Here is a 25,934-nt window from a genome sequence, read left to right on the forward strand (position 1 = left end):
CCCTCCAATGCTCTTCTTGCAGGTACGTCAAACTTGCCATGTTTCCCTGGGCTGCCATCTTTGCACACACTGCTCATTCTTCCTGGAGCACCACTTCTCCTCTTCCTTCTCTGGTGAACTTTTAAACTTTTTTAGAGATGGAGTCTCCGTCTGTCACCCAGGCTGGAGTGCAGTGGCACAATCATAGCTCACTGCAGCCTCCAACTCCTGGGCTCAAGCAATCCTCCTGCCTCAGTCTCCAGAGTAGGTGGGACTGCAGACACAGCTGGCTAATTTGTTTTCTTTTTAGAGAGGGATGGTATCTCACTATGTTGCCTAGGCTGGTCCAGAACGTCAGGCCTCAAACAATCCTCCCTGGGGCCCAGCCTCCCGACCCTCGTGAACTTTTATTCCTTCTTCCAACTCCAGCCCAGAAGCCACTGACTCTGGGGCCTCCTCCTGATCCCTGCAGAAGTCAGTTACCCTGAGGTTGTCCAATGGTCCATATGATTCCAGAATTCTCACAGTGCATCCCCTCCCTATAGTGACAGCCCCTCCAGGGTTTTGAGGAGGCCTGCTCTGGGCACCCCCAGGGGTCACTGTGCTGAGGAATCAGGCCATCAGGCTGGTTGCCTCAAAGGTTAGGGGAAGGGGGTGTAGTTCAGTCCTGCAGGCGCTGGCCTCTGGGACAAACGCAGGTTTGCTGGAGTCAGCAAGGCTGCAGGAGAGGGAGGCAGTAGGCACCTTCTGTGCCGAAAGGTGAGGTTCTGGGTCCTAGGTGGGACAGCTGTCTGTGTCACCAGGGGACCGGGGCGAGTTGCTTCCTGTACCAGGGCAGTCAGGTGCTCTCTGATATACCCTGTGAGTGAAGTGAGCAGAAATGCAGAAGAAAAAGAAAAGGAGCAAAACATCAGGACTCAGGGTGCTGGGCAAAAGTGTTCTAATAAGAAAAATGTGACAGATTATTTGTGACTCTGATAGCTCTGGGGGTGGATCCATAAACATTCCCTGAGTTCCTCCAATGCCCCAGCACTGTCATCAGACATCTTCACCCCTGAGGCCCATGTTGCTGAGTCCCCAGGAAATGGCCTTGATACCAGCCTCCCATCCCTGGCAGTCCCTGCCTCCTCAGGGTTCCCAGCTCTGTCACAGCACCTTCCCAAGGTTAGGGCCAGGCCTAACCACTCGCCCACCCGCAGGTGTTGCTTCCCAGACTGTGAAATCAAATCCTCTGGACACACCCAGGAAGCAGGTACTGGGTTCCCATTTTACGGATGAGATGAGGACACAGCTCTGGGCGCTGCCCAAGCTTCCCTAGCCAGCGAGAACTTCAGCCCGCCAGGCCCGTCTCCTGCCCACCGGCTTCAGGCTCGGGCCTCGGCTTCTTTTCCTCCCTCCCACACAGCCCGGACGCGTCAGTCCAGTTCCGAGATCCAGATACACGCGTCCGAATCCCGAGGCGGGCTTAACTAACCACCAGTGTGCTCGTCTGCGGAGCGAGTGACCGAGGGACAGCCCCTGTGCTTCCCACGGCCTGGCTCCACGAGGAGCAGACCCGAAACGGTGGGATTCCGTCTCGCATCGCTGTGTGGCTCCGACTGGGGCCCGCCCCCCACCAAAGAGATGCCGTGGGTGCTCTCGGCTCACCCCACACTCGCCCCGGGGGGGGGCTCGCGGGCCACCTGAAGCTCCTGCCCCTCTGTGGCCAAGCCTGCCCGTAAAAGGGGGGCGTTCGCATGCTGGGGCGCGGGGCCGGCGCGCGAGCCTCTGTGGGGGAAGAGGAGGGAGGAGGGAGCAGATGGCAGCAATTACGGCGCGGACCCTCCCCTCCGTAGCCCGGGGCCTGAAGATCAGCTCGGCAGCTCGCTCCCGCGCGAGGAACCGGCGGGGCGGGGGTCCGGGAGGGGCGGCTCCGGCCGCGGGGGCGCGGGCATCCCCGCTTCTAGGAGAGTGTGGTGTGAGGGCGCGGTGGAGACTGCTCCTTCTCCTGGGACCGGGGCTGAGAGATTCCCTTCGGAAAGGCCGAGTCTCCGGCCGGCCCACCCCGGGAGTTGTTTCAGGCCAGGGCCTCAGCCAGCCCCGGCCCTGCAGGTCCTCAAAGTTACGAAGATTTTTCAGGTTGAGCCGATGGCCCAGGCTAGGGAGAGGGGAGCTGTACGGTTGTGCAGGTTGTGACCTATACAAAGTGGGATGCGTGGTTGTGGGCGAATGGGATTACAAACTGGGCCTTGGCAGGTGCTGACTCGTTCTGAAGGAGAGCAGGGGGCGCCATTTCTCACAAAAGTCTCGGTTGAGCCAGCCTGGCCTGCCCTTGATTTAAGGCTGCTGAGTGTAGACACATGGGAGAGCAAATGGCTAGGGTTGGCCCCTGTGGGTCAGGGCCAGGGCCAAAGAGGGCAGGGGACCTCTCCTGGCCCAGGGTAGAAACAACTGGATCATTTGGGCTCCCTGGGCCTTTCTTCCTTCTTCAGTTCCTCTCCCACCCTCACCGAGTCTTGTTCCTCTTTCTCTAACACAGCTCTTAAAACAGCCCCTGCGCCTCCCTCACTTCTCAACTGCCCAAGCTCCTGTTACTTCTCTGCACAATCAAAAAGGCTCCTGTCTGCTCTCCCAGGGTCTCTGGCTATCAGTTCACACCGCAGGGAAAGAGACCTTTAGAAATACAAATCAGGAAAGCACCAGGACATGTCACTCCCCGATTAACATGGCTGCCCTGGGAAGGAAGCAACAGCCTTTTCTCCCAGCGCCTACCTACACAGACCCCTCTTCCAATCCTCCTCACTGCCCAGACACTGCTCACACTGGCTGCCTTTCTGTTCCTTGAACTTGGCAAGCTTTCCCCCACTTCTGGCCTTGGCCTTGCTGTTGCTTTTCCTGGATCGCTCTGCCCAGATTCTTCCCAGGAACATCACCTTCCCATCATCCCTGACCACAATAAGAAAGCAGCCCTAACTGCCTGATCCAGTCTGTCACTTAACCTTACATATTTCTTCCACAGGACTCACCACATTCTCTAATTATCTTTCTTATTCACTTGGTCTGTGGTCTGTTTCACTTACCAGAATGTTAGCTTCATGAACACCGGGACCTTGTCTTTCTTGTTCTGTAGCACAATGCCTGGTGCAAACCAAGATGCACTCAATACATGCTCCATATATTTCAGGAAAGGGGTCCCTGGGACCAAACTGGATGCTGGTTCATCTGGTCACCTCCGAGAGGGCTTCTCCCTGGGTGGGGCCAGCTATAAACACCTGTACTCACCTGGTACACATCTAGATCCCTTGCACACATGGGCAGACCCATGGCTTACTATAACAATAATCTTGGCTGACAGCTAATCAGCTGACACTTGAGTGCTTTCTGTGTGCCAGACATCATTCTAAGTGCTCTACATAGTTTAATCCATTCAATCCTCCTGTGAAGTAGACACTAATATCCTCAGTTTACAAGCTGACACACCACACACACAGATCCACACCGTGACACACAGGCAGCATAAGCACTGAATTCGTTATTACCATCCAACAGATAGATGAGCGGTGTAAAGAGATCAGGGTGAGCCTGGGACATTTAAGAACTACTGTGGGAAGATGGGAAGAACACCAGGGAAGGCTCAGCATGGGGGTCAGCACAGGGCCAGCTGGGCAGGGTGGTACAAGAGGAAGTTGAGCCTCAGCCCACACCCGTATTCTAGGTCCCCACAGCTCTTGGAGCGGTGCAGAGGAAAGAGGCTGGTTCCTGGTTCAGTTCTGCCACCCACCAGAGGGGTGATCTTGGGCAACCATGTACCCTCTTGAGGCCACATTAGCAAAACAGTGGGGGAGGTGTGCATAATACCTGTCTCCCAGGGCCCCCACCAGGATCAGACTCTGAAATGCTCATGAAAGCCGTGTAGGGCTTGCTGATGAAAGGGTGCAGGTTGCCAGCTGGGAGAACTGGGGCTGGAGCTATGCTGTGGCTCTTCTGGAACCACAGCTCACTGCTGTATGGCCCTCCAGGGTGGGGGTTGGGGGGGGGCTGGGTCTCACCATCATTGCCTGCTCTGTAGCTGGCCTGGTGCACAGCTAGAATTCCATAGGTGTTTGTGGAGTGAAAGCCCGGATAAGGGAAGGACCAGGGCATAGGTAAGAGGAGAATGAATACATTAGCGAGAGGCAGAGTGAATGAAGCAGGGACTGGAGACCACCCTCTGCCTCTGAGCCTCAGTTTCTTCATCTGTGAAAGCCAGTGGTTGGGCTTGGCTGACTTTCATCTCTGGGCTCCGGTATGGATCAGATGAGATGGGGCCACTCCATGGAAGCCCCTCATTGCTATCTATGCAGGGCCCCCAGGGTGGACGGGAGAGCTGAAGTTACCAGTGTTCCTCCCCTCCCCCCATTCCTGTCCCCCAGAATTTATAGATTCCTCATTGTCCTGCACAAAGGCCTTCTTGAGGAGGGGGCGGGGTGGGCAAGGAGACGGGAGAATTAGAAAGGCAGAGGATGAGCAACAGCCAGCCACACCCAAGGCCCCATAAATCTGCCCAGGCCCCTGTAAGATGGACTTGCTTTGCTGCACTTGAAGCGGCTTGCAGAGCTTCTGCTGCTGGGATCAGCTCACCTTCCTCACAGCTCTGGAGCCTCAGCAAGGTGGGGGTGGAGGTGTGGGGGCATGAAGACAAGACCCAGTGGTCAGGGAGGGGTGACTCCCATTGCTTTATCCCTCTGACCTCAGGAAGTCCTTGGTCTTGTTCTTGTGCTGTCCTGTAATTTTAGTCCACTGCTGTTAGCTCTGAGCTGAAAAATGAGCTCTCTGTGGGTATTCTGAGTCTCTTCGTGGGAGGGGGTCTGGAGGCCCAGACTCTAAAATGGCCTCTTCCCCCACTCTGGCCTCTGGGTAGCGGGAGGGAGGCTGAGGGAGGAATTGACAGATGGCGCGGTGTTAACAGATGACTGGGAACAAACTTACTCAGCTGCTGTGTCTCTATCTTCCTCATGGAAGGGGAAGGCCTTCACACTGGAAACAGACAATGACCTCGATCGGGAGGGTCTCAGAGGGCAGGGAAAGAGAGAAGCGATGGGGAATTAGGGCACCGCGAACAGGTGTACAAAAGACCTGACTCGGAATCCCATCTCTGCCACACACCAGCTGGGTGATCTCAAACAGATCTCACAGAGTCTCTGTTTTCTCGTCTGTAAGATAGGTCAAAGATGATATGGATTCTATATTTGAAAAATGGGCTTTAAAGACTTGTGAAGGTGTAAAAATGTAAGAGGTTATTTACTGGAAACTCTAAGCACCAACCCACTAGTTGTTCACAGAATCATTTTAAAAACTTCTTTTTCCTTACGACAAAATGCAATAGAGTAGAAAACATCACAGTGCTTTACAGAGTTTTATGAAACATTAGTTACATGTACATTCATATGTCCTGGGTCCAGATGTAAATGTATTTACTGTGGATGATGGACAAGAAAGTGAAATACTCAGAGTAGAGAATATTCTTTAGTGATATCTCCAGAAAAGAGTGGTGGATGAATGGAAACTGACAACATGAAATATACCAGGTTAAACATAAATGTAAAAATTTTGCAAACAAAAATGCACACCAGATCTGAGCAGCTCTGTGTAACAGGCTGGTGGCGATGGGTGGAAGGACTTTCTTAGGACTTACCTGACTGCTCTTTCAGTAGACAATGAAGCTCTCTCTGCTTTGGAAGGTGCCTTGAGCCTGAATCCTGAGGATGCTGTCCCTGAAGGCCCACTAGGCAATGACTGTGACTCCCTCACCACGGCCCTGAGCTGTGCCAGAGAGAATGGGTTATTCAGTGAGAACCTTGAACTCATGTGCCTGGACCTCCCCTCCAATCCACTAGGAGTGCAGAAGAATCTGCAACAGGTATGCTGTAGTGGTGGTCATGACATCCATGCCTGAACTTCACCCATGACCCTTGTTCTCACCCCCACCCCAGGGGTCATAGTCCAGTGAGGCTGAGCTGGTCAGAGCAGACCCTAAATCAATCCCAGACCTTCCTGGCCGGCACTGAGTTATGAGCTGTGGTTTTTGTGATGTAGATCATGGTTGGGGAGTAGGGGGCATGACCTATGGCAGGTCACACGGGACCCCTAGAAGGGGCTAGAGCTGGGTCAGAGGCCACCTCCTCCATTCTCTGCCCTGTTCTGCTGGGTCCTATCCTGCATCTAGTCCTTCAGCTGACCTGGGCCATTTCCCCACTGCCTGCCAGCTCCGCTGTAACTGCTACCAAGCCTGGAGGCTGGGAGAAGAGGGGCTTCTGCTGGAGAAAGATCCCAGAAGAAAGGAAAAGGATGAGATGACACAATATTTGGTTTCCTAAAGGTGGCTGGTTGATGCTTCAAACCAGACTCAAAAGTTTCCGGACCCCCTTCTCTGTAGATTTGCCCCTGCACCCCAGCCCCCACCAGCCCACCACCAACCTTCTCTTCTGATTGAATTCTTCAAGTTAAGACTCAGCAAAAACCCAGCCCAAATGATTAGATGGCTGGAGATTAGGCATAGCAGTCAGAGAGCAAAGTAGGGAGAACCAAGCTGTGCTCCAGGCAATGTACATTATCAGGGCTTAAGAGAGAGCGTCGGAGGAGAGAGAGATGGAAAGAGCCAGACTGTGAGATGGGAAAGATCAAGCTGAAGGAAAGGGGAAGACAGGCAGACAGAGGAGTACCAGCAGAAGACACTGAAGACAGTGATAGAGAAATTGGGGTGGCAGGCAAAGGGGCATCCTTGTGAACTCCCATCAGGCCCCAAGGCTGAGAGGTCCAAAGGAGGGTAATCCGTAAAGTGCCTTTGCTTTTAATCCTTACGACCTCCAGCCTGAGACTGTATCCGTATCATCCAGATGCTATCCATTATTTTACACATTAACGAACACCTCCATGCCCCACTACCACAGTCATCTCTATCAGCAAAGGCATACACAGGGTCAGGACCCAGCCTGGGGAACTTGGCAGGGGCTAGGAAGGGATCCCTATGGGGTCCTCTTGAGGAGGGAGGCCTGGACAGGGCACTTTGGGACAGGGCATTGATGCAGGTAGAAGGTAAAAGAATCCTCACAGTTGGCCAGGTGTGGTGGCTCACAGCTGTAATCCCAGCACTGTGGGAGGCTGAGGTGGGCAGATCACCTGAGGTCAGAGTTCAAGACCAGCCTGGCCAACATGGTGAAACCCCATCTCCACTAAAAATACAAAAATTAGCCAGGTTTGGTGGCTATAATCCCAGCAGCTCAGGAGGCTGAGACAGGAGAATCGTTTGAACCTAGGAGGCAGAGTTTGCAGTGAGCCAAGATGGCGTCACTGCACTCCAGCCTGGGCTACAAGAGTGAAACTCTGTCTCAAAAAAAGAAACTAAAATACAAAAGTTAGCTGGGTGTGGTGGGTCACGCCTGTAATCCCAGCTACTCGGGAGGCTGAGGCAGGAGAACTGCTTGAATCTGGGAGGTAGGCTTGAATCTGGGAGGCAGAGGGTTGCAGTGAGCAGAGATCTTGCCATGGCAGTCCAGCCTGGGCAACAGAACAAGACTCCGACTGAAAAAAAAAAAAAAAAAAGAAAAGAAATTCTCACACTCTGGGTACCCATCCAGGCTGGCCAAAGCTGATCTACAGAAATAACTCCCTTTCCTTTGGGCCAGAAACAGAACCCCACCACCCTTCTGTGTGTCTGTCCTGCCAAGACCGTGACACTGCACCTGAACCTGGAAGCCTCAGCTATAGCCGCAAGCCTGTGGGGTGGGGACGCTCTTCCAATTCCTGCCCAGGCCTGCCACCTGCTGGCTGACAGTGGCCTCGCAGTAACAGGACCCTTGCTGAGGCTGAGGTTACCGTGCTCGAGGTAGCTTTTCTGGGCTTCCGGGAAAGACGATTTGAAAAGCAAAATGTGATATCCTTTTTCACCTACCTAGTTGTTCTTATGGCCTCTCCGCACGGGTTAAAGACTCCTTGTCCCTGACCATCCCTCCTGCTTGATGCTGGGGCTGCTTTTCAGGCCAGAGGAGAATCTGGCGGGGAACTCGTTTTTACTGAATGGCTGACAAGGTACTAGATGCAGGAGACACAGAGATGACCTAAGTGAGAACAGCCGAGAACGAGATTAATGATAACTAGTGTGAAAAACGCAAGCGCTGAACCGTGTGTCTGACGCAGAGCAGTTTTTTTGGTTTGTTTGTTTGTTTTTGGTTTTATTTTTGAGACGGAGTTTTGCTCTTGTTGCCCAGGCTGGAGTGCAATGGTGTCAGCGCAACCTCCACCTCCCAGGTTCAAGCGATTCTCCTGCCTCAGCCTCTCGAATAGCTGGGATTACAAGCATGCGCCATGACGCCCAGCTAATTTTGTATTTTTTAGTAGAGACGGGGTTTCTCTATGTTGGTCAGGCTGGTCTGGAACTCCCAACCTCAGGTAATCCGCCCGCCTTGGCCTCCCAAAGTGCTGGGCTTACAGGCGGGAGCCACCGTGTCCGGCAAGTAGTTTTCAATTAATAGACAGGAAAATATTTCCGATTCTTTTATATTTTTTTCTATCATTACCAAGTAGTTATCCAGGTGGAAGATTCAAACATTATACAACTTTAAAAAGCAAACCCTTTTCCTCACCTTTCTCTTTAAGTTAAACACGTTTTAAAGAGCGTCATTGTGTCTAGAGGTTCTTCATCGAGGCTGTACATTAGAATCACATGGGGAGATTTTAAAAATCCTGTTGCCCAGGTTGTGCCCCAGACCAATTATCTCAGAATCCCTGGAGTGGGCTCCAGGCATCTCTATTTCTAAAAAGTCCTTAAGTGATTACATTGTGCAGCCAATGTTAAGAATGACCATTCTGGCAGGGCACGGTGGCTCATGCCTGTAATCCCAGCACTTTAGGAGGCCAAGGCGGGTGGATCGCTTGAGCCCAGGAGTTACCAGCCTGCACAACATAGCAAGACACCATCTCTTCAAAAAGTACAAAAATTTGCTGGGCGCACTAGTGCATGCCTGCAGTCCCAGGTACTTGGGAGGCTGAAGCGGGGGGATTGCTTTATCCCAGGGAGGTCAAGGCTGCAGTGAGCCCTGATTGTACCACTGTGCTCCAGACTGGGTGACAGAATGAGATCCTGTCTCAAAAAAAAAAAAGAATGGCCATTCCAGCATTTACAAAAAATGCGAATAGCCAGCCTCTCTCTGTCTCTGTCTCTGTCTCTCTCCTCTCTCGCTTGCTCTCTCTCTCTCTCTCTCTCTCTCTCTCTCACACACACACACACACACACACACACACACACAAAAGAATTTCTCCTTACAAAGTTGCACAGGCAAGAAGACACAAACAAATACATATTTATATATATGTGTGTGTGTGTATGTATATAATATATGTGTGTGTTTGTGTGTGTGTGTCATTACATTTGGCTTTTTTTTCCAACCATGAACAACATGGATCAGAGAGATTTTCAGGGCAACCCATGTAAAGATTTATCTTATTCTCCGTGAATGGAGGCATATCTACACACGCCATACTTCCTCTAACCCTTCCTCTATTGATGAACATTTAAATTGTTTCTAATTTTTTTTCCACTGTTACAAACAATGCTTCAAGGTATATTCAGTATATCTTTGTTTCCTTGATTTTTTTTTTTTTAAGATGGAGTCTCGCTCTTATTGCCCAGGCTGCAGTGCAGTGGCACGATCTTGGTTCCCTGCAACCTCTGCCTCCTGGGTTCAAGTGATTATCCTGCCACAGCCTCCTGAGTAGCTGGGATTACAGGCATGCGCCACCATGCCCAGCCAATTTTTGTATTTTTAGTAGATATGGGGTTTCTCCATGTTGGTCAGGGTGGTCTCGAACTCTTGACCTCAGGTGATCTGCCAGCCTCTGCCTCCCAAAGTACTGTGATTATAGGCTTGAGCCACTGCACCTGGCCATTTAAATTTTTTATTTTATTATTTGTTTGTATTTATTTATTTTGTAGAGATGGGGTATCACTGTGTTGCCCAGGTTGCCCAGGCTGGTCTTGAACTCCTGGCCTCAAGCAATCCTCTTGCCTCGGCCTCCCAAAGTGCTAGGATTACAGGCATGAGCCACTGTGCCAGGCCTACTTCATCTGTCTTTGCTCACATATACAAGCACTGTGTTGAAAAAGATTTCTAAAAGCAGAATTTCTGGGTCAATGTGTATGTACATTTGTTATTTTGATAGATACTGTCAAAATGCCTTCCAAAAATACTTCACTAATTTACATTCCTCCCACAGTGTAAGCACTTAATATTATTAATGTTTAATTTTTGCTAAATTGATGGGCCAAAAGCAATATTTCATTGTTATTTTAATTTGCCTTTTCCCGCCTGTTTGTGAGGTTAGGCATCTTTTCATATATTACTGGCTGTTTGTATTTCTTCTATGAATTAATTGCCCATGCTATTTGCCCATTACCTATTGTGCTTTTTTTGTTTTGCTTTAAGATGGGGTCTTGCTCCGTTGCCCAGGCTGGAGTGCAGTGGTGCAATCTTAGCTCACTGCAACTTCCATCTTCCAGGCTTAAGCCAACCTCTCAGCCTCCTGAGTAGCTGGGACTACAGCCATGGGCCACCATGACTGGCTAATTTTTTTTTTTTTTTTAATTTTTGGTGGAGACAGGGTTTTGCTATGTTGCCCAGGCTGGTCTCTTAATTCCTGGCCTCAAGTGATCTGCCTGCCTTGGCCTCCCAGAGGGCTGGGATTACAGGTGTGAGCTGCCACATCTGTTCCCGATTAGGCTTTTTTGTAATTAATTAGGAATAGAGGAAATTCTATTTGCAATAATATGACTGGCTGGATTCTGGACTGATCTTTCTGCATGAAACAAGTAAAAATGGTTAAGATATGCAAATTATTTTACAAGCATAGATGAGCTGGCCGAATAGCAAAGAAGTATTAGGTTAAAGTCTATGGGAAGACAGGAACTCAGGGAAACAGACAAAAAAATCCTTTAGTGTAAGGATATTTGTCAAATCAGGCAAATTTGAACTTCAACTTTCACAGTCTCTATGTGTTGTTGTTGTTGTTTGTTTGTTTTATTTTTGAGACGGTGTTTCACTCTTGTTGCCCAGGCTGGAGTACAATGGCGCAATCTCGGCTCACCGCAACCTCTGCCTCCTGGGTTCAAGCGATTCTCCTGCCTCAGCCTCCTGAGTAGCTGGGACTACTACAGGCGTGCACCACCATGCCCAGCTAATTTTTGTATTTTTGGTAGAGATGGGGTTTCGCCCTATTAACCGGGCTGGTCTCAAACTCCTGACCTCATGATCTGCCTGCCTTGGCCTCCCAAAGTGCTGGGATTACAGGCGTGAGCCACTGTGCCCGTTCAACACAGTCTCTATTTTTGATGGAATCAAGGTAAGCAATCTAATAGGAGATTCTCTAAAAGCTGTGACTCCAAAGGGTTCATCCTTCATGTAAAATTGAACCAGAAATAAATCCGTCCCACTGTCGCATCCAGAGGATTTTAACGAAAGCTGCCTCTGTGCTGAGCTGATAGCGAGGCTGTGTCCCTGAGTTTTAACCACAGTCGATCTTTGTGCTGATTTGTAGCCCTGGATGATCCAAAACTATACAAGTTAGGTATTTCGTTTGAAGTGGGTCAGGTCTGGTTAGCACCTCTACATGTCTGGCAGGAAAATAAAACCATATTCTCTGAAGGAAAATACCTGGGTCCTCAGCCTCAAGAAATTTTCAACATCATTTTCTAGGGAACATAATAAATAGGTCAGAGGGGGAAAAAATCTCTAGGCTGGGCATGGTGGCTCATACCTGTAATCCCAGCACTTTGGGAGGCCAAGGCAAGAGGATCACTGGAGCCCAAGAGTTCAAGACCAGCCTGGGCAACATAGTGAGACCTCCTATCTACAAAAATGAGAAAAAAATTTAGCTGGGTGTAGTAGCAAGTGCCTGTAGTCTCAACTACTCAGGAGGGTGAGGTAAAAGGATCACCTGAGCCCAGGAGGTTGCGGCTGCAGCGAGCCGTGATTGCACTTCTCTCTGCACTGCAGCCTGGAGATGGAGTGAGACCTTGTCTCAAAAAAAAAAAAAAAAAAAAAAAGATAAATCATAAGAAATCCATACCTAAGCATTGAAGTAAAACTTAAGAACAACAAAGACAAGAAGAAGACCTTAAACACGTTAGAAAAGAAGGCCGGGTACCGCGACTCACGCTTGTAATCCCAGCACTTTGGAAGGCCGAGGCAGGCGGATCACGTGAGGCCAGGAATTCGAGACTAGCCTGGCCAATATGGTGAAACCCCGCCTCTAGTAAAAATAAAACAAATTAGCCAGGTGTGGTGGCACATGCCTGTAATTCCAGCACTTTGGGAGGCCAAGGCGGGCAGATCACGAGATCAGGAGATCAACACCATCCTGGCTGACATGGTGAAACCCTGCCTCTACTAAAAATACAAAAAATTAGCCAGGCATGGTGGCACGTGCCTGTAGTCCCAGCTACTTGGGAGGCTGAGGCAGAGAATCGCTTGAACCCAGAGGCGGAGGTTGCAGTGAGCTGAGATTGTGCCGCTGTACTCCAGCCTGGGTGACAAAGTGAGACTCTGTTGCAAAAAATAATAATAATACAAAAATTAGCCAGGCATGGTGGCATGCACCTATAATTCCAGCTACTCAGGAGGCTGAGGCAGGAGAATTGCTTGAACCTGGGAGGTGGAAGTTGCAGTGAGCTGAGATTGCACCTTTATGCTGCAGCCTGGGCAACAAGAGTGAAACTCTGTCTCAAATAATAATAATACATTAAAAAATGTTTTAATTTTTTTGAAAAGAAAAGAATTTTTTAAGGAGACACACTGAACTCTCAATACGACAATGAAAGCTAGAAACCAGTGAAATACTTTCCACATATCACGGCACTCAACAACTGAAAAATACACAGTCTTTAAGCACACATTTGGCAAAATCTGATCACATACTAGATCATAAAGCAAGTCTCAATTGATTTTAAATATTTGACCACAGTGCTAGAAATAAGTAACAAAAAATAATTTCCATGTGTTTGAAAGTTATTAAAGACATTTCTAAATAATTCATTGGTCAAAAAGGAAATAATAATGGAACAACTAAAGTAGTATTTAACAGGAAATGTAAAGTCTAAAAGGCTTGTATTCAAAGACTTGAAGAAAGGATAAAAATTAGTAAGCTACACACATATCTCAAAAAATTAGAAAATAAGTCCACTCCTAGATATACACTCAATAAACACTTTGTTTTTTTTAAAGACAAAGTCTCAATCCAGCCGCCCAGGCTGTCGTGCAGTCATGCGATCTTGGCTTACTGTAGCCTCAACCTCCCAGACTCAGGTGATCCTCCCACCTCAGCCTCCCAAGTAGCTGGGACTATAGGCAGGTGCCACCAAGCCCGGCTGATTTTTTCATTTTTACTAGAGACACGGCTTGGCCATGTTGGCCAGTCTGGTCTCAAACTCCTGGGCTCAAGCGATCTGCCAGCCTTGGCCTCCCAGAGTGCTGGGATGACAGGCATGAGCCACTGCGCCAGGACTCAAGGAACACTTTTTCCTTTTATGAGACAGAGTTTCACTCCTGTCACCCAGGCTGGAGTGCAGTTTCACTATCTCAGCTCACTGCAACCTCCGCCTCTTGGGTTCAAGCGATTCTCCTGCCTCAGCCTCCCAAATAGCTGGGATTAGAGGTATGTGCCCGGCTAATTTGGGATTTTCAGTAGAGACAGGGTTTCACCATGTTGGCCAGGTTGGTCTCAAACTCCTGACCTCAGGTGATCCATCTGCCTCAGCCTCCTGAAGTGCCGGGATTACAGGCGCGAGCCATCGTGCCTGGTCATCAAGGAAAACTTTTTCAGAAACGACCATGCAAGAGTGTTCATAGTGGGCTGGGCGTGGTGGCTCACACCTATAATCCCAGCACTTCAGGAGGCCGAGGCGGGCAGATCACGAGGTCAGGAGTTCATAGACCAGCCTGTCCAATACAGTGAAACCCTATTTCTACTTTAAAAAATACAAAAATTAACCAGGTGTGGTGCACATGCCTGTAGTCCCAGCTACTCAGGAGGCTGAGGCAGGAGAATCGCTTGAACCCAGGAGGCAGAGGTTGCAGTGAGCTGAGACTGTGCCACTGCACCCCAGCCTAGGTGACAGAGTGAGACTCCATCTCAAAAAAAGGGGGGGTTCATTTTATAATAGCAGAAACTTGGATACATCCCAAATACTCATTAATAAGACAGTGTATAATAGCCGTGGTACATCAATGCAATAGAGACTTATACAGCAATCAAAATGAATAAACCATAGTAATAATGTGAGTGAATCTTAGCAATATGATATTAAATAATAAAAGTAGATAGCAAATACTACACAAAGCATTAGATGCTTTTAAATAAAATAGCTAAAGTTGTGTATGTATATATGCATAACACATATACTCTGAAGAAATACATGAAGAGGCAATAAAACTATATGTAAAGGAGAGCAAAAGAATAACGGACATGAGACTAGGATTATAGCTGCCTTGGAGGAGGAGAGGCAGGAGGTATATCAGGGAAATCATGCTAAACTGTAAAGTATTATCAACTTGTAGGCCAGGTGTGGTGGCTCATGCCTGTAATCCCAGAACTTGGGTGGGATTGACTCAGTTCTGTACGGTCGGGGAGGCCTCAGGAAACTTACAATCACGGCAGAAGGGGAAGCAATCACAACCTCTTTCACAGGGCAGCAGGAAGGAGAAGTGCCATGTGAAGGAGAAAAGCCCCTTATAAAACCATCAGATTGCCAGGCACGGTGGCTCATGCCAATAATCCCAGCACTTTGGGAGGCCGAGGTGGGTGGATCACCTGTGGTCAGGAGTTCAAGACCAACCTGGCCAACAGCGTGAAATCCTGTCTCTACTAATAATACAAAAGAAATCAGTGGGGTGTGGTGGTGCATACCTGTAATCCCAGCTACCTGGGAGGCGGAGGCAGGAGAATCGCTAGAACCCAGGTGGCAGAGGTTGCAGTGAGCTGAGATTGCACCATTGCACTCCAGCCTGAATGACAAGTGAAACTCCATCTCAAAAAACAAACAAACAAAGAAACCATCAAATATTGTGAGAACTCACTCACTATCACAAGAACAGTATGGAAGTGACTGCCCCCTGATTCAATTACCTCCCATTTGGGTCCCTCCCATGACAGGTGGGAATTATGGGAACTATAATTTGAGATGAGATTTGAGTGGGGACACAGCCCAACCATGTCAGTCCTCATATGGTGGAAGGGGTGAGGCAGCTCTCTGGGGTCTTTTTTATAAAGGCACTAATCACTCCCTAAAAAGTCCCACCTCCTAATACCATCACCATGGGGATTTATGATTTCAACATGAATTCTGGGGGGAAGCAAACACTCAGACCATAGCATATCCCATGTTCAGGGAGGAGAGAAGATCTAACATTATGAGGCAGTCAATTTTCTCCAAATTCATCTATAAATTCAAATAAATTCCTATCAAAACTCTAGCAAAGATTTTAAAAGAACCCAGCAATCTCATTTGCAATTTTATATGAGAGAATAAAAATCACTTTTGAAAAAGAAAATCAGATATGGAGCACTCACTCTATCAGGTAGTCAGAGAGGCTACAAGGCTACAGTAATGAAATCAGTGCCACATTGGCATAGGAATTGCCTACTAAGATGCTGTAAGAGAGCTGAAACATAGCATAAAACATAAAAGAACTCAACATTTATATGTGATAAAAATGACACCACAAATCAAGGCAGAGAGAATTGTTTAACAGATGGAGTTATCTTGGTAAATGGAGAAAAAATAAGGTTGGATCCTTTATTGGTCTGCTCAGGTTGCCTTAACATATTACACAGGCTGGATGGCTTACACAACAGAAATGTATTTTCTCACAGTTCCGGAGGCTAGAAAGCTAAGATCAAGGTGTCAGCAGCGTGGGTCTCCAGAGAAGCCTCTCTCCCTGGGCTGTAGATGGTACCTTCTGACTATGTCCTCACGTGGCCCTTTATTTTATTTTATTTTTTTTGAGATGAAGTCTCACACTGTCGCCCAGGCTGTAGTGCAGTGGCACGATCTCAGCTCACTGGAATCTCCACCTCCTGGGTTCAAGCAATTCTCCTGCCTCAGCCTCTCGAGCAGCTGGGACTACAGGCATGAGCCACTATGCCTAGCTAATTTTTTTATATTTTTAGTAGAGATGGAGTTTCACCATGTTGGCCAGGATGGTCTTGATCTCCTGACTTTGTGATCTGCTGGCCTCAGCCTCCCACAGTGCTGGGATTACAGGTGTGAGTCACTGCACCCAGCCCTCACATGGCCTTTTGTTGTGCAGGCACAGACAGAGAGCGTTCTCTCTGTGCTGTCTCTTCTTCTTCTTATAAGGACAACAGTTCTGTTGGATTAGGGCCCTACCCCGCCCTAATAACCTCATTTAAACTTAATTACCTCCTTAAAGGCCCTATCTCCAAACACAGTCATTTTTGGAGTTAGGGCTTCAGTATATGAATTGGAGTTGGTTGGGGGAGACATAATTTAGTCTATAAGAGATTATTTCTTAAATAATATAAAAGTGAATTCCAGATGAATTAAAGACTAACTATTAAAAACAAAACTGCAAGAGTAATAAAAGAAATGAAGATCTCTTTGTGATCCTAGAGTAGAAAATTCTTATTAAACAAGAGCCTAAAGCACAAAGTATAAGGAGAAATTCTGATGAATTTAACCATATTGAAATTCAGGAGTTATTTCAATGAAGGCCACTACAGATAAAGCTAACAGAAAGGTTTATGTAATACAGTTGCCTCATCTATAACCCATCTGACAATGATTTCATTATCTAGAGTAGTAAAAGGACTTTCTGAAAAATCAATAAGAAAAGTATAGGAAAATTTAATAGAATACTGGGCAAAGGCCATGAATGGGCAATTCACAGGAGGGAAAACTCAATTCAGCAGGGCATGTGGAGAGACGCTCCTCTTGTTGATAATCAGAAAAATCCAATGTAAAATAGCGATGTCACTTCATAGTTCTGTTCTATCAGATTGGCAAACATTAGAAAGCTGAATAATGACAAGTGTTGTCTAAGATGTAGGGAGACTCGCCGGGCGCGGTGGCTCACGCCTGTAATCCCAGCACTTTGGGAGGCCGAGGCGGGTGGATCACGAGGTCAAGAGAGCGAGACCATCCTGGTCAACATAGTGAAACCCCGTCTCTTCTAAAAATACAAAAAATCAGCTGGGCATGGTGGTGCGTGCCTGTAATCCCAGCTACTCAGGAGGCTGAGGCAGGAGAATTGCCTGAACCCAGGAGGCAGAGGTTGCGGTGAGCCGAGATCGCGCCATTGCACTCCAGCCTGGGTAACAAGAGCGAAACTCCGTCTCAAAAAAAAAAAAAAAAAAAAGATGTAGGGAGACTCTTACGCACTGCTGGTGGGCACACATGGCAAAACAGAGAGCAATCTGAGAGTATCCACTCAATAAGTGTGTATGTGCCTGTGATCTCATGATCTCAGAGACCCCGATGTGTCCACAGCTAGATTCGTATGAGAGTGTTCACTTTGGCATTATTTGTAGTGACAGGAAGTTGGAAGCAACCTAGGCATCTATCTCAGGAAGAAGGGATAGGTTAAATGAGGTAGATGTACACTATGGAATTCTATAAGCAGGAAGAAGAGGGAAGAAAGAAAGAAGTAAAATGGTGCACTCCACATCTTTTTATTTTTACTAGGCAAAGAACTTTATTAACCTTGGTTTCAAACTTGGTTCCTAGCCTTCTTCTGCTTAATTAGCTGCAAAGCATGAATTGTGTATAAGCAAAAAACTGAAAAGAGCTGCAGTGTCCAAGGGGCCTGGGCTTAAAAATATTAGAGATCTAGATTTTATCAGATCCATAAACAAAAATGTCTTAAAAAGCAGTCATAATATAAAATAGCAGCTCCCAGTAACTTCTTCAAGTTTTATCTTCAGAAGTTGACTCAATTCAGTTTGCCTCATTCTTGGAAGCCTCATCAAAATTCTCCACAAGATCTGGAACTTCATCATCCTCCTCCTCTCCAGTAGCAAGTGGTGCTTTCCCATCCACAGATTGTTTGGGCAGAGCTTCAGCCAGTCTCCTTAAACTAGTCAGACTGTCTGCCCCGAGCTGGTTTCAGATGCTGGGTAGCATTTCTGTCTGCTGCTTTGTCTCAGCATGGCCTGTAATGGGGAAAGTGTTCACTGCCAGAGATGCCTGAACTTTAGGGTTGTTAAAGTGGATCACTATTCCTTGGTTTGTAAACATATTCACCTCTTCAATACCAGAGATATTGTTTACCCCTAACTTCTTTAAGGAGAACTGAAGTTTTTTGTCACCTGCTGTGGCTGTTCTATGAACCACCTTCTTCTTTCTGCAAGCAGTTCCTTTCCCACCAATGCGCACTTGTGCCTGCAGTTTGGCAAGTTTTTCCTGGTTCATGATTGTTTCTTTCATCTTGTCGGAGCAGATAAGGGGTCACGCGGAGGACTAGGGTTGGTGCTCAAGAGGTCTTGGGTGGACCAGCTGAGATTAGGCACACACACGCGGGGACCCCTAAATCTTTTATCAAGATAGCATGAGCTTTTTCCTAGAATCCCTACTCATTAGACTTCTGTTTGCATTTTATAATTATTTATTTATTTATTTTGAGACAGCTTCTCACACTGTCACCTAGGCTGGAGTGCAATGGCATGATCTCGACTTACTGCAGCCTCTGCCTCCTGGGTTCAAGTGATTCTCCTGCCTCAGCCTCCCAAGTAGCTGGGATTACAGGTGCCCGCCACTGTGCCTGGCTAATTTTTTGTATTTGTAGTAGAGACAGGGTTTTACTATGTTGACCAGACAGGTCTTGAACTCCTGACCTCAGGTGATCCGCCCACCTTGGCCTCCCAAAGTGCTGGAGTTGTAGGCATGAGCCACCACACCCAGCCCCGTTTGCATTTTATTGGCCAAAATTGCATTACATGGTTACACCTAACTTAAAGGTGATTATCTAACAGGGATTGTGTTAGATAATAAGAGATGTCTGGCTTATCATCTGTTAGATTTTTTCTAACTGCTGCATAGAATTCCATAGTGTGCATCTACCACATTTTGCTGTGATGGCTAGAGGTTTAGCAGCCATCTTGTGCCTAGGAGGAAAAGTCAAGAGAATCCCAGAGAAGGCCCTGACATCATCAAGTTTCTTTTCTTTTTTTTTTTTTTTTCCTTTCTTTCTATTTTTTTTTTTAAATAGAGACAGGGTTTTGCCATGTTGGACAGGCTGGTTTCGAACTCCTGACCTCAAATGATCCCCCCCCCTTGGCCTCCCAAAGTGCTGGGATTACAAGCATGAGCCACCACGCCCAGCCCATCATCAAGTTTCTTTTTTTTTTTTTTTATTTGAGACGGAGTTTCACTCATGTTACCCAGGCTGGAATGCAATGGCGCGATCTCGGCTCACCGCAACCTCCGCCTCCTGGGTTCAGGCAATTCTCCTGCCTCAGCCTCCTGAGTAGCTGGGATTACAGGCACGTGCCACCATGCCCAGGTAATTTTTTGTATTTTTAGCAGAGACGGGGGCTTCACCGTGTTGACCAGGATGGTCTCGATCTCTTGACCTCGTGATCCACCCGCCTCGGCCTCCCAAAGTGCTGGGATTACAGGCTTGAGCCGCCGCGCCCGGCCCCATCATCAAGCTTCTTAACCAACACCAACCGTTTCCTATTCCTGAATCTCTTATTTATAAAATAACAAGCTTCTCTTTGTTTAAGCTACATGTGTCAGGGTTCAATTGCTGACAACAAAAATAAATCTGATTAGTTTAAACAGAAAGGGATGGAGAAGCAGGCTTAGGTCCAGGAACAATCCCCCTACCCCACCCCGATTCAAGAGTCACATGACCTCTGCCTGTGATTGAGAAAACAACAGTCACTACTACAGGAAGCTGATGAATCAGGAAACTGCTCACCAGAGCCTCGCTGCTGTTGCCATGACCTGTGACAGCAAAACGGATGTCCCATGCTATGTAGCTCTGTTCCAAATTTATATCTTGCACAAGAGCAGAACCCAAACCACAGAGGCATAGCTCAAGGGAATCTGGGAAGTGTTGTTTTAACTTTCTGGCTTCTGCTTCACAGAAGAAACATTGAAAGGAGTTTTAGGTTAATGTTGAGCAGTCCATCTATTATAGACTACACACCACCGAGGTCAGCTTTCGATTACTTACAACCAAACATACACCCAACTGATACACTACACATAAAGCAACAAGGATGGATCTTAAAAACACAGTATTTTGAACTCAAATGTTCTGGAAAAAAAAACAAACAGTATTGGCCAGGCATGGTGCCTCACGCCTGTAATCCTAGCATTTTGGGAGGCTGAAGTGGGTGGATCACCTTAGGTCAGGAGTTCAAGACCAGCCCGGCCAACATGGCAAAACCTAGTCTCTACTAAATATACAAAAAAAGTTAGCCAGGCATGGTGGTGCACACCTGTAATCCCAGCTACTTGGGAGGCTGAGAAGGAGAATCGTTTGAATCTGGTAAGCGGAGGTTGCAGTGAGCCGAAAATCCCCCACTGTATTCCAGCCTGCACGATGGGAACAAGACTCCATCTCAAAAACAAACAAACAAACATAAAACAGTATTAAGTGAAAAAGAAAACACTAACAGAGTAAGTTCTGTAGCACAATTTATAACGTGTTAATTAAAAACACATGACACATACAAGCAGGGCATGCTGGCTCATGCCTGCAATCCCAGCAATTTGGGAGGCCAAGACAGGAGGATCACTTGATGCCAGGAGTTCAAGACCAGCCTGGGCAACAAAGTGAGACAACCATCTCTACATAAAAAAAATTAGGCAGGCGTGGTGGCACACCACTACGAGCTTCTCAGGAGGCTGAGGTGGGAGAATCTCTTAAGCCCAGGAGTTTGAGGCTGCAATAAGCTATGATCATGCCACTCCCACTCCAGCCCAGGTGACAGAGTAAGACCCTGCCTTTAAAAAGAAAAAAGAAAAAACACATACACAAATAAATACTATATTTCAATGAAATGTGTTTTCAAGGATGTACAAGAGCCAGTTGGTAAAGGGTGGAGGAGAATGGGATGTGGGGATTAAGGGTGAAAGTGAGAAACTAAATAAAGTCAAACAAAACAAGGGCGGGGTGTTGTACAGTCTGATGATGGGAGTGATACCAATGGAGGAATATCGTGGGCTCAATTTCCTACATCTGAGGTCCAAAACCAATTCATCAAGCTTAATATGTAATATAAATGTTAAAGAATATTTTGATAACAATTTATCATTATATTAACAAATCATTTAATTTAAATATTTCATATTTATCACCGTGAAACTAACCTATTAAATTTAATATGTTATAATTTGGCGCCAATCCCTCCCTCAGTACTGCCTGCCGCACTCTGTGCCCTGACTGCCCCCCGCACTAGACACATAATGTCTGTACTCACAATTGTGTTTGTTTGTTTTCTTTTTTGAGGTGGAGTTTCCCTCTTATCGCCCAGGCTGGAGTGCAATGGGCGATCTCTGCTCACTGCAGCCTCTGCCTCCTGTGTTCAAGTGATTCTCCTGCCTCAGCCTCCCGAGTAGCTGGCATTACAGTCGCCCACCACCAAGCCCAGTTAATTTTTGTATTTTTAGTAGAGATAGGGGTTAACTATGTTAAGCAGGCTGGTCTTGAACTCCTGACCTCAAGTGATCCACCCTTCTTGGAATCCCAAAGAGCTGAGATTACAGGCATGAGCCACCGCGCCCAGCCACAAGTATTCTTGTTTTTTCTTTTTTTTAAAGGGGGTCTCGCCCTGTTGCCCAGGGTAGAATGCAGTGGTCTGACCTCGGCTCACTGCAGCCTCTACCTTCCGGGCTCAAGCGATCCTTCCACCTCAGTCTCCTGAGTTGCTGGGACAACAGGAGTGAGCCACAGCGCCCAGCTCTGTACTCATAATTTGACAATTATGTTTCTATTTCCCCAGAACCTCAAGAAAATAAGTTCAGGTGACTCCTGGAGACCGCACCCCCGAGTTATTCTGAGAGTACCAACCCTATTGAATGAGATACCTGCATTCATTCACTCACACCATCTCCCACCACCACCCCTTCATCAAGTGGCTCTCCACCCAATGAGGAGGGGCTTTGGGCTGGGTCTAAAGAGCTGGGTCGAGACCCCACCAGGCTGTATCTCCGCCATTGTCCCCAAGGCTGAGGGTGGGAGCTTCGGTGGGGAGGAGTGGTCTTTGGAAGCCCGCCCCGGCGGGGAGGAGCTGCCCGGCTCAGGCCCCGCCCGCGCGGAGGCTCTTGGGGCGGGTCTGGGTCCCCTCCTGAGACGTGAGCACCCACTCCGCCCGCCCCCCAAATCCCTTCCTACCGCGGCTTGATCCGGCTCAACTCCGAGGTGTTTGCAGCAGCTCTTTCTGAAAGTCCAGCCATCTGTTACCTGCGTGGCGTCCTGGGGAGGGATAGTCCACCTCGGGGCACTCGGAGACCGGGTGAGTGTGCTCCGTGGAGCCTGGGGGACGCTGTTGGCCCCGGGCTGTGTCCCGCGTTGACTGCCTCATACAGACCCTCTGAAACCCTCGTGAGAAAAAACGACGACCCTCTCTCCGTGAGTCTCAGTGGGGTGCTGACCTAAAGTCACCTAAGCCCTCCCTGCCTAGGGCTGCTGGCCCAGCGCTTCTCCTCTCTCAGGGTGGATGGGGCGAGACCCCCGCCGGGGTAAATATTTTCCCTGGGGCGAGGCCTGCGCACTTTGCAGAGGCCGGCTCCCCTCCCTAGGACCCAGGGAGACATTCACTACTCCTGTTCATTCTGTGTTTTACATGCCAGCTGCGTGAGAGGAGGGACTCACCTTCTTGTCTGGAAGAGAAAGAGCTGGCATTGAGCTGGAGAGGCTGGACATGTCTGAGGAACTGCCCTGCCGGGGCAAAGAGACTCCTGCCCCCGGCAGCAGACTGGGGGCCCTGTACTGGGCCTGTGTGCACAATGATCCCACCCAGCTCCAAGCCATACTAGATAGCGGGGTCTCCCCAGAGGAGGCCACCCAGGTGGACAGCAATGGGAGGGTATGTTGTCCCAGGACAGCCGTGGGCATCTCTGCATCCCCACCACACTGTCCTGGACTGGCTCCCTGAGAGGGGCTCAGGGGCAATACCTCACACCCCAGTCCTTAGGAGGAGGGGAATGGTTGCCGGTGGGTCTTCACAGGGGTTGGGGCAGGCTGTGGCACAGATGTGGGCTTAGAGGGCATGAGGGGCCCCGGGAAGCCCCTGGGGGAAAGCAGGGGACCTGAGCTGCCCCTCCCTCAGACAGGCCTCATGGTCGCATGCTACCATGGCTTCCAGAGTGTGGTGGCCCTGCTTAGCCACTGTCCCTTCCTCGATGTGAACCAGCAGGACAAAGGAGGGGACACGGCCCTCATGTTGGCTGCCCAAGCAGGTGTGAAGCTGCTGCACCCCACTTCTGACAGCCCCCCTTTTGACACAGACAGGGCCTCAGCCCCACCCTTGCTCTACACCAGGCTCTGTTGTGCTGGGTGGAGGGCGGGTTGGGAGCTTCATCCCCCCTTTCCCGGGACCAAGCTTACCCTTGATGCCCCGTGCAGGTCATATGCCTCTGGTGAGTCTCCTGCTCAACTACTACGCGGGCCTGGACCTGGAACGCCGGGACCAGCGGGGGCTCACAGCGTTAATGAAGGCTGCCATGCGGAACCGCTGTGAGTGTGTGGCTGCCCTTCTCATGGCAGGTATGTGGGGCCTGGGCCAGGCTGTGTGGCCTCCAGTCCCTCCTCCAACCCTGCTGTTATTGTTTGCAGAGAGGAGAGAGCGTGCTTTGGGCTTCATACAATCAACAAAGTTTAGATACTGATAGCTCAGAAATTGCGAGTGGAGGTCCCAGGAAGGAAAGCATGGGAGGGGAACCTAACCCAGTTGGAAAACCTAACATGACAAAAGGCTGGCATCTGGAACCAGCCCATGCTCCTGAGTGGCTTCCCTCTCTGGGCCTCACCAGTATCGTGAGGGTGTTAGCTTTCCCTGGGATGACCTCCAACTGTGACAAGCCAGGCTTCCAGGGGACCCAGGGAAGTGTCATTGAGGCCTGTGGCTCTGTGGGGTTATTCAAGGGGAGGTGGGGTGAAGTCCACATTGTCCATGGGGATGTTTGGGGGCCCTCCTTCCCTGCAGTGGTGCTGCCCTTTGCTAGTCACTCTGGGGGACCCCCGCCTCCACTTTTTCCTTCCCCACCCCACCCCACCCCACTGGGTTTGGAGTGAAAAAGGAGTGAATGAAAAAGGAGGGTGCTCTACACCCCTTCCTTTGTCTCGGGGTGACTGCTCCTCTCACATCCCCAAGATGGGCGAGGGAGATGGTGAGAAGAGAAGAACCAGGAGAGGGAACCAGAAGACCACCCCCACCCCACCCGCCCGCCCCAGAGGGTGCAGCTCAGGCCTCCCCTGCCCTGGCAGCCTCCACTGCTCTGCTCAGCTCCTTGGATTCAGGAGATCCCTGTTCTGCCACAGCTGGAGCCCCACAATAGGTCTCTCCAGAGTCTTCTCCCCTCTCTGGACCTAAGTGTCTTCATCTTTCTTAAATAGCAGGTTGCAATACCGGCCTCCCAGATTCCACCTTCGACAGGATGGGACTCTGTGGCTTTGAATGTAACCCACACCAGTCTTGCAGCTGAAGGATCTGCCCTTCCTATCCCACCCATGTCACCCCTGTGCCCCCTCCCAGGTGCTGACCTGACAGCGGTGGACCCTGTTCGGGGCAAGACGGCTCTGGAATGGGCGGTGCTGACCGACAGCTTCGACACGGTGTGGAGGATTCGGCAGCTGCAGCGGCGGCCTCAGGTGGAGCAGCTTAGCCAGCACTACCAGCCCAAGTGGCCCGCCTTGCCCGGGCTCGTGGCCCAGGCCCAGGCCCAGGCCCAGGGTGCGCCTTCACTCCTAGAGCGGCTGCAGGCTACCTTGAGCCTCCCCTTTGCCCCGTCCCCTCAGGAGGGGGGTGTTCTGGACCACCTTGTGACTGCCACCACCAGCCTGGCCAGTCCTTTCCTCACTACTGCCTGCCACACTCTGTGCCCTGAACACCCACCTTCCCTAGGCACCCGAAGCAAGTCTGTGCCAGAGCTGCTAGGTACTGCCCCGCCCCCTCCCCTGGTCCCCCAGTCCCCACCAGGGAGTCCCCAGAGGTCCCCCTGGGTCTTCGTCCCCTACCAGAGCCCTCAGGGCATATTGAGCAAGTGCCCTCAGTGGCTACGGCCCCGTGATAGCACCAGCCCCAGGCCCCAAGTCCCCAAGATCCTCCTCTCCAAGGCATCCTCATCCCCCCACCAGTGCCAGCCGAAGCCCAGTCCTGCACGACATCAAAGCCTGGCCCTTCCTCTCTGGCGATACCAGGAGCTCAGGATGGAGAGGAGGAAGCAGGAGGAGGAGGACAGAATGGCCCAGAAGTAGGAGAAGATGGACTAGAACAGGCTGGGAACAGGTTATCAGGCCCCTCCCCAGGCTTCTTTCCCCTCTGGAGCGCCTCCTGCCTCCCCATCCTCCTCTGCCTAAGTAAATCTGCTCTCCACCCATATACAAGGCCATTCATTCCAGCATCGTTTGCAGGAGTGAAAGAGTGGAAACAAGCAAAGTGTCCATCAATAAGGGACTGGCTAGATGGATTATGGATGTAATTGCTGTACACCTATACAGTGCATGCTCTACAGCACACTCTAAAATAAGACTAAGGAAACTGTTTATATTCTTATATAAAACTGCCCTCAAGATGTATAAGGTAAAAGTAGCTGAGGAGTGGAACAGTGTGTATGGCGTGTTATTATTTGTCCGAGTAAAATTTTCACGAAGGTAAACATGACTGAGACAAATATATAGTAAGTACCAAGATTTATTTAAGTCCTTAATAAGTGAACCAGCAGGACGGATCAAAAGGAAATGAAAAGCCATCATTGA

At 49.2% G+C, this 25,934-nt stretch overlaps 1 protein-coding gene and 1 pseudogene across 6 annotated transcripts; one reads left to right on the forward strand and one right to left on the reverse strand.

Moving 5' to 3' along the window:
* Window positions 1-1,863: 1,863 nt before the first annotated feature.
* On the forward strand, window positions 1,864-25,829 carry ANKRD33 (ankyrin repeat domain 33). 5 transcript variants are annotated; one of them, XM_017545851.2, is made up of 6 exons: window positions 1,864-2,070; window positions 5,679-5,857; window positions 22,808-23,043; window positions 23,287-23,416; window positions 23,583-23,723; window positions 24,712-25,829. In XM_017545851.2, exons 3-6 carry the CDS (start codon window positions 22,879-22,881, stop codon window positions 25,431-25,433), a joined length of 1,158 nt encoding a protein of 385 aa, XP_017401340.1. In that variant the 5' UTR covers window positions 1,864-2,070; window positions 5,679-5,857; window positions 22,808-22,878; the 3' UTR covers window positions 25,434-25,829. The 5 variants fall into 5 exon arrangements, with proteins under 5 accessions (XP_017401340.1, XP_017401341.1, XP_037600662.1 ...); XM_017545852.2 differs by lacking the exons at window positions 1,864-2,070; window positions 5,679-5,857 and adding an exon at window positions 21,853-22,470; XM_037744734.1 differs by lacking the exons at window positions 1,864-2,070; window positions 5,679-5,857 and adding an exon at window positions 21,853-22,470 and having other exon boundaries at window positions 23,291-23,416.
* On the reverse strand, window positions 17,813-18,516 carry LOC108316102 (annotated as a pseudogene). The gene has a single exon (XR_001830181.2). The product of XR_001830181.2 is annotated as a transcription factor BTF3-like (transcript).
* Window positions 25,830-25,934: the final 105 nt, after the last annotated feature.

This window comes from Cebus imitator, unplaced genomic scaffold (assembly GCF_001604975.1).
Source record: "Cebus imitator isolate Cc_AM_T3 unplaced genomic scaffold, Cebus_imitator-1.0 Scaffold181, whole genome shotgun sequence".
Taxonomy (NCBI): domain Eukaryota; kingdom Metazoa; phylum Chordata; class Mammalia; order Primates; family Cebidae; genus Cebus; species Cebus imitator.